This window comes from Macadamia integrifolia, chromosome 2 (assembly GCF_013358625.1).
Source record: "Macadamia integrifolia cultivar HAES 741 chromosome 2, SCU_Mint_v3, whole genome shotgun sequence".
Lineage (NCBI taxonomy): Eukaryota > Viridiplantae > Streptophyta > Magnoliopsida > Proteales > Proteaceae > Macadamia > Macadamia integrifolia.
Window position 1 is genome coordinate 33,783,609 of NC_056558.1, and position 9,341 is coordinate 33,792,949.

Here is a 9,341-nt window from a genome sequence, read left to right on the forward strand (position 1 = left end):
TTTTTTTTTTTATTTGCTGTAACATTCAAGAGATATAATTTAGATACTGATAAAAGTCTGCAGAAATCAGAACTGATCAGCAATCCTAGTGGGAATAGGAGAGAGATCGATCTCCTCTCTTTCTGTCTTCTGTACTCTGTTCAGCCAGGTCTTCAATCAGGGTATTCCAGGCCTCATAAGGGTCCCACGATCCTTACCTAGTCACTGTTGGAAGCATTCAACTACTGTTATTGAAGGTTCTTCTCAGTTTTCTCTCCTAAGTCAGAAAATCAAGAAAGCTTGTAACTTCACAACCAGCTATCAGAATCCTCTCAACTTTAGGGGTTTTTGTACCCTCCCTAGGGACTATCTACGCCCAAGAGTGCAACTCAATCGGACTCCTACAGCCCTGGCCGCACCTCTTTCTCTTTAGCTCTATAACAAATCTTTCTCTCTCCTATCGGGTTGGGTTTGGGCTGATTTCGCTCCTATATGAGTATTGTATCCTTAGGGATTTATTTGATGGTATTATTTCTTTGTTTCTTACTCCTATTTGTATTGTTTGGGGTTATAAATTGTGGAGTTAGTTACTTGTAATCTACTCCTGCATTACACCACCAACAGATTCTCTGATCAATCTATATTAATTAGTATCAGAGCCTCAAACAACGTCGGAGGCTAACAATAACTACCTAGTGTAGTTGGTGAATTGTGGTGTGCAAAAATCCCATGCTCACCAAGAGGTCTCAAGTTTGAGCCTCCTAGCTGTTACCTACTTCCCTCCCCTACCTATAAAAAAAAGAAAGGCAGGAGGCTGCCGGGACAGTTACAACTTGAATAAGAAAACTAAAAACAATGAGAGCAGGGAGTAGAGAACACAGAGAGTAGAGAAGGCTGAGTTGTAAGTATTTAGGTTAGATTAGGATACTTAATAGTTAGATAGAGTTCTATTTTCAGTGTGTTAGAGTGATTAGGAGTCCTTTTATGAGTCAATTCAGGAAAATATGAGTTCTTTTAAAGAGTTTTAGAGCTGTTGAGCTTAGCATACAGGTTTGGTATCCTATACATGGTTTCTTCTTTTCTCTTATGTTCTCTCTCCTCTCTCTCTAGTCCCCACAACTTCTCCCTTCCCCTTATCCTTGCAATTCCCTTTCTTCTCTATCCTTGTGGCTCCATTACTAGCAATCTCTTTCCTTCTATATTATTAAAAATAAATAAATAAATAAAATAAAATAAAATACCACCACCAGGAGATACTCTGATCAATCTGCATTACCAGTGACCCTTGTCTTAACTTGTGCAGGTAACCTGGATCAAGATGACCATATTTCTAATGCTTTCATACATAGTGCTAATCCAAACACAACAAAAAGGGGGGGTGGGGTCAAAATGCACACAGCAAACCCCAGCTTCATGGAGAAGCTATATTTGACTCAAACCCATGACCACTAGGTCACAATGGAGCAATCTTACCATTTGGCCAAGGCCTGCCCTCTAATCCAAACACAACATGAACTTCATTAAATGCACGAGTCATGTTTATGATAGTTTTTTCATTTATATTCCTGGCATAAACACTAAACACACAAACTGTTTAAGCATAACTGTTCTCCCTAGGAAAATGTGAAAACCATATTGAGAACCACAAGAATAAATAGGAAAGGGCCCCCTCAAGAGGACATATTATAAGGAAAAAAAAAAAAGATTCCATGCAATGGTATGTCATCCTATTCTACGATTTACCGATCTATCTGCTATCATTTTCTTTTCCGTAGAACAGAAAAACAAGACAATAAGGAAACCAAAATAGTAGAGAAAGGAAAATTTCTTAAAGGAAGGTGTGGACTCCTAATCCTTATTTTCATGACACTTCACTGCAGCTAAAATGACACTGCTGACAAGAAAAATCAAGGCACTACTTTCTTGCCAAGCACATTGGCTCTGTGCCTTCTCATTCTTGTTCTGCTGATGCCTTAATTATATGTTTTCATTTCATCCCATTACTGCAAGAAGGAATCTCTATTTGAATTTAATCTCCAGTACTTAGACCTCAAGAGCCACTGCAGTGGATAGCACCTTAGTGTGAATGGTAGTCAAACAAGTTTCATTCACATGCAATTTATCTTTGATTAAATGATAGACATAATAATGAAGTATTAAATGACAAACTTTGCTTGAATGATAAAATTATAGACAAAGAAAATAAGAAACTCAGTAGCAATGGAAATAATAAAGCTCACAGCTGAAAAGCAAAAAATAAGGCAACTATTCAAAACAGGGCAGAAATACAATTTGATTTTGAGGACCACTTACAAGAGCCAGCATATCTTGAAGATAGCTCCTAAATGGTGTCTGCATTGCCTGTAAAGAATGAGAATACACAAGTTAAGAAATACAGGAACTGCACATTAAGGATTCAAGAAGAATCTTTGACCTTCGTGTAAGAGAAACAGTAATAAAACAGACAACCAACAACACTGGTAATCATGGCATAGATATTGCGCCATAACAAATCCAGTAGGAAATTTCAAATGCTTGCAATGTAAGGGAAAGTAAGAATATAGCTACTCATAGGTAACATGGTTTATCTTTGACCATATAGGAAATAGAAAATACAATCTAATCAGAAGGTGAACAAATTCACTGTGGGAATTGCAAGCTGCAACCCAAACTCAAGCTTCAGATTCACAGCGAAATGTATATTGCTTTCTCTTCCCTATTTATATAATGATGATAAACGGATTTCATTCTACTATATGAAGGCATAGCAGCACAATAGGGTGTATAAATCCTGGGAATACTTTCACATGAATACCCCTTGCATAAAAATTCAATCTGGAGGTGGAGATAAAGTTCTCCCCAGATTATCAGTACTTAGCCCAGCAAAATTATGCTTAGGGCCCAACCAAACATAAGGAAGAAAAATAACTTCAAGAGCAGGTGGTGTTTGGTATTAAATAAATAGGAATAAGGGATCTGAAATGTTAGTAAAATCAATTATATATTCAAACAACCAAAACTAGATGAGTGCACCAACCAAGAAAAGATAGCAAAAGTTCAAAGAGCGAGACACTAGTTTGGAGGCCTAAGCAAACCTAAAAATGCATCCTCTTAATGAGTAAGGAAATTTCATCCAACTTAGTTTAGTTCTATTATAATGCTGTAGTTAGTTTCATACTAACAATAGAGAATAGTTGTCAACTCAAGAACAGAGTGGCGTTGCTGTTCTTTCCTCAGAAAATCTGAGGAGAATATAATTCCCCCACCAAACTTCAATCAACAACACAAGCCTAGTTCTGGAATCAGTATATAAAGTCACCCTTCTCTACAATAGCCTGACAGCCCACCTATCATGTGCTAGTCATATGAGGATTGATCCCACATCGGTTTTGTAAGGGATTTGGTGTGGATTGACATGGTCTCTGTTCCTATAATGATAGCATATAACTGCTTTTTTATTCAGAAGCAGTGTAATAACAGAAAAATAACTGTGTTGGGAGTTTTTGTTGGATATTTTTTCTCCCCACACCACCCCCGCCCTGCCCCTCTGGGTTTTGATGTATCCGCCCTTATTGTTGTTTCCACCTCCCCCAGTTTTTGTTATTTTACCCTGACTTCTTTTGTTAGGGTTCTCCCCTTGTTCTGCCTTGGGCTTGCATTTCTTTTCTTTTCTTTCTTGTTTAATATATTATCCATTCACCCAAAAAGAAACAGAAAATACAAATCCAGGCGCCACCCATTTTTCTTTAGAGTAAAATAGGTTAAAAAATAGAATAAAAAACATAATATTTCTTTAAAGTTTGTCAGAATTTAGAATAAAATATAGAATATTCATTTCTCATTTATATTCACCTTGAAGTCGACAAAAAGTTGATAATTTTACATTATTTCAACTATTTGTTGATTCCAGAGTTTCATAGTCAACAAAGAAGATTCAAATATGATCAAGGAGGCAACCAGTATCACAATTCACAACAGCAGCCCAACAAAACCGAACAAACTGAGAAAGAGGAAGCTAAAACATTTATAAACGGAAATAAATTATGAGATCCAAAAAATATTAGGAAGAAGAAGAAGAATAGAACCTGTACATCCTCGGGAAGGTACTCGTGTTTCATGGAGAGATCAAGGGCGCGCTTCAGTCGTGCATTCCTCGCGTCGACAATTTCACGAGGGAGGCGTGTTAGTGCTTCCTTGATGTCCAGATCGTACAATGGATCATAAAGGTCGTCATATCTGAGCCCTATAAGATCCACGAGAACATCAATTCAACACCAGAGAAACAGTAGAAATGTGAATTTAAGGACAAAAAAAGGCAACGGTTTGAAGAAAATCTTACCGTATTTTCTCAGACGTTTTGAAAGAGTTTTCATATGTAGTGCAGCGAGCCAGTTCTTCCTTGGATTTATGAAGGATTGCAACAGAGACGACGCCATGAATGCAAACCTCCCTCTCTCTCTCTCTCTCTCTGCAGGAAACCTTCTCGCGCTCTCGCTCCCGCTCTCGCTTGACCAATACCCTTCTCTGGCTTACCACTCCCCTGGAAGATTCACCCAATGGCCTCAACCCACCACGAAATATCAATTTCCTTCCAGTCGTGGGCCAATTCGATGCACATTGGGCCTAGCGTATAACTTTTGGTTGGGCCTGTTTGTGGTGGCATGTCTGATCGGGCTCCTTTTATAGCGGATTACATCACGTAGCCCAGATCCAAGGGCTGAGAACTTCTTCAGACACACAGCCCAAGGTAGAAGCAAGCAACCCAAAGTGTTCCCAGCCTTTGGATCTGCGGTGTATCGCGTGATGTAGGATTCCCATCCATCTTAAAACACCCTCAAAAGAAAAAAAAAAAAAAAAAAAAAAAAAAAAAAATGCAAAGTCGATGTGCACAGGGATTAAGTTCACAATATCAATTTCGTTATGGTTTCAATATCATCATAACATATAGAAATCCTTATCAACCTCAACCCCATTAATTCCACCACTTAATCCAACCCCTGAAATTTGTTTATGTTAAGCCACAGTTATTGAACTCAAGAATATTGTTTTGGCAGGTTTGACTAGTCAAAACTAGTTTATTGCCAAATTGGGAATGGGCAAAGAGTTTCCATGCGGAAGGATCATGGCTTCCTTCTTTTCAAGATTCCCTCCATGTTATAAAATCTCTCTTCTTTCCTTTTGTATAATAGAGTATGTGATCTTTTATTTATTTATTTATTTTTGTGGTAAATAGGATGTGACCTTCTGATTAATAGAGATTGGAACTAATCTTTAATTTCTTCTATTTTCTTTCACTCAGTTGCTGGATTAATTGTTAGTATTAGACTGAATTGGCTCCGGTTCAAGACATCATCGTCTTCTTCTCTATCTCAAAATGAGGTTTTGACTACCCAACTGGTTGCTCGCTATCTTTTCTAATTTGTTGGTTGAGAATTGTGTTTTGGTAGATTTAAAGAAGGTTTGGAATTTTCCAAACTTTTTTTTATAGGTAAATATATTGTATAAAGAATGAAAAAAAAAAAAAATTCATAAAAATGGCAATTACACCCCTATTTAGACAGACCTAAAAGAAGATAAATAGGCTCAAAAAACTAAGGCTCTCTTTAGTATGATTTTTATTTATATTTATTAACTATCTTTTAGAAATTATTTGTTACAATAAATTATGGACCACAAATGGTATTCGTTTGGTTACTATTTATAAAATAGATTATATAATGAGAAAATAGGTTTCAATTTTTACCTTTAGCTTTGAGCTTCAATTGAGAGAGGTTATAAGATTTGAGGTTTTTTATTGGAAAAGTATAAAACACACTAAAGTTACCTATTTACCATTGATTTTGAGTAGTTTAGCACACATGCTCATTTAAGGTAGCAAAAATCAACATAAATGATTTGTTGCCATAAATCACAAATAGTTTGAGAGTAATTTGTGATTTGTGATTTATTCTAATTTATTATAAATAAAAAATAGGTACTATAAATTATACCAAACACTTGTAAAAATAGAAATACGTTAAATAAATACAAATAGAAATCAAACCAAAAAGCAAAGAGAACCTAAAGTAAAACAGACCTCACTAAACAATTTGAAAATATAAAATCAACAGATGACATTTGATATTAATTAAAGGTATTCTACTTATGCAAAGGTTTGCTTCTTTTATGAGCTTTGACCAGTGTTTTGATCTTTTCTTCTCCTTGAATCTGATGAATCAGTTAGTGTTGGAGATCCTTTACCATATTAAACATATGAATAATTCTATAGTGTTTAGAATACAAGAATCATCAACCAATCATAAAAGATTAATCATAGGTGTAATCCCTAAACTAAAAACAATAAAGTGCTCACATCTTAAAATACATAACCATATAGATTTACTATATATATATATATATATATGTAATCAATGGGACATCCATGACATAAACCATAAATGTGAATAGAGAAGTACCTATGTAAGTTTAGAAGCCCTATGTGCACAGATCATGAACCTCTGTCCCATGTGGTTAAACATTACTCCCATGAAGATGACAATGACGAACTATACAAGTAGAGTCCTTCTACTAAGATCTTCTGCAGCCTCTTACTCTATGATTTTCTTTCTTTCTGTGCACTTGCTCTTGTGAGAAAGTCATGTTTCCAAAACCAATAAGGCATTAAAGTAATGGCTGCAGGGACCATCAATATTCTATTTATAATAGAATCCTTAAAACCCTATTCCACTCTCACAATAGAAAGAGCTAGGAGTTTCCTAATTAGAGTGGATCTATTATTGCTTGGACCCAATAGATCAATTCGTATAAGTTAAGCCCACATAAAAATTCTAATAATCTCCCACTTGGGCTACGCTGATACTGATGTCTTTCCATTGACACCAGGCCAAATAATCCCAAGACTGAAAACCACTTAAACAAACTTTGATTCAATCAATAATCTCTACTGTTGAATAATAGTAGAAAATACACCTCAATATACGACATATAACTATCTAATGTTATAAACAATAGAAAACTATCAATCCAAATTGCCTGGAAACACACACACACACATATATATATATATATATAAGGAATTGATATCATACCTGTGATCACATGAAATATACATTTCTTTATAGGTCCTAGGCTGATCTTTACCTTGAAAACCTCACAGGTAGAAAACTTTGATATTAATCAATACTTGACAAACTGCCATTTTCTTGAATTAATATCTTACTTTCGCATACTGCCTATGGCTAACTGCCACTTCCATAGATTTAGGTTAAATATCACCATAAATCACAGACTTTGACAAATCGTCTGTGGTTAATCACCACTATCATAGAATTATGTTAAATACCACCATAAATCACAACCTTTGGCAAACCTCCTGTGGTAAACCACCACTTCTTTGGACTTAGGCTAAATATAGCCATACATCACAAATTCTGACAAAATATCATCAATTACCTTGACTTATCGTCAATTACTTTGGCTAAGCACTGCCAATAAACCTTAGCAGGCACAACTTTAAACTTTGACTTTTACCATCTTTAAACTTTGGTTGTCGCTACCATGATATATTTGGTTAAATAAAATCATAAAACTCTCACAACCAAGCATATCAAAAACCTCAATAATACCAATGTCAGAAAACATGGCTCTTGAGTACTTTATCGATAAACTTAGGTGACACCACTTTTGGGCAAATGTCACATTTACTTTAGAAAATGCACAATTGAACTGAATATACCACTTTGGTGGGTTTCACTCATTCCTATCAAGTTTTTCACATTTGAGATGAATATGTGTACAGAAGTGTATGCTTTAATGTGTTTCTTAATCAACTAGGGACAACACAAATAAATGAAGCATAAATGTACATAAATAATTTAGAGAACAAGATTTAAGACAAAATCATTCTAAAATTACTTCAAAATCATTATAAACTTAATATGGTAACAAAATTGTTCATATTTTCCTTCGATTGTGCTTTGATCAACAACAATACCTGTTTGGGTTCCTTGAGAGCTAAAACCAGATCAAGTAACCCTAAAAACCTCATGTATGAAATATACATACCTAATAATCGGGCTAAAAAATTTAATATATACATCTAGCAGATACATTACATAATAAATATACATCTAGCAGATAAAACATACAAGAGTCATAACCGTAACTACATTCCTATCCTTTAGACTAAGAATACACTGGTCCTCTGGTAAATCTAAGTTTACTGTGAAAATATAATTATTTTTATCACATATGGGCTTAAAAACCTCTAAGTTATAGTTATTTCCATGCATGTATTTTCTTTAACTTGGGTGACATCATCTTTGGGCAAATGTCACCAACTTTACTGCGCTTGAAAAAACTATGAAAGAATAGGATGTGCCACTTTGGTGGATTCCATTCAATCATTTCATAGCTTCCTAGAAATATACTGTGTAGCATAAAATGTGCGGAAGCTCACACCCAGTTTAATTCTAACATATTTGTCCATCATATGGTGTTTCAAATAAAACATACAAGTATAAAATGACATGAATATGAATTTACTATATATTTCAGCCATAAATAATTCTTTAATATCATGATAATAATAAATCAATGCAAAACTCAAAATAGTTCTTTTGCATGAAAAACAATATAGTACACTGAATTTATTCTCCCACTAGCAACCTAGTATACTGACCTTCTACTAGTAACATCCTTCCACTAGCAACTTAATATATCAAATTTTTCTTCCCACTAGTCGAGCCACATAAAATAGCTTAAGATCCATACTTCTATCCTCCCACTTGGTTCGACCAGTCATAAATTAATCCATTTATTGGAGAACACAATTCTTTAAATGTGACATACATATAAACTTGTTCACATAAGCCCAAAAATAAGAGAAAACCAAACATTTATCAATTAATGTTCATAAATAGGTTTTCAAAGAACAATGACAGTGTTTCAGAACTTAGTATTGGATTGATCAAAACCGATACTAATCTAACCCAATCAATTCGAATTGATCAAATCGGAATACAAAAATAACACATTAAATAAACCTATAACCTATGGTCATAGTCATGAAAGCCTCATCCACACTATTGCCATTGATCAACTGTCCAATACCTTTTAGGGCAAAAATCTTTGCTTTAAAAGCATAATACCAAACTATTGGTTTGGTTTTCCTAGTATAGAAAACTAGGTATTTGAGGCAAATGTAGATCTTCATATTCTTAAGCCACTTTTAAAGACATTCAGTTTAATGGTTCAACTCAAGGAAGAATAATCCATTCAATATTTAATTAATGTATGTAACATCAATAAAATTAAAACCAATATTACATCACTAACCATTAAACATAACTAGAGTGTCAACC

At 34.6% G+C, this 9,341-nt stretch overlaps 1 protein-coding gene across 1 annotated transcript; it reads right to left on the bottom strand.

Moving 5' to 3' along the window:
* Window positions 1-2,198: 2,198 nt before the first annotated feature.
* LOC122060740 (cytochrome b-c1 complex subunit 7-2, mitochondrial-like) lies at window positions 2,199-4,533 on the bottom strand. Its single transcript, XM_042623846.1, has 3 exons — window positions 4,319-4,533; window positions 4,065-4,222; window positions 2,199-2,340 (listed from the first exon to the last, which is right to left on the bottom strand). Exons 1-3 carry the CDS (start codon window positions 4,413-4,415, stop codon window positions 2,245-2,247), a joined length of 351 nt encoding a protein of 116 aa, XP_042479780.1. The 5' UTR covers window positions 4,416-4,533; the 3' UTR covers window positions 2,199-2,244.
* Window positions 4,534-9,341: the final 4,808 nt, after the last annotated feature.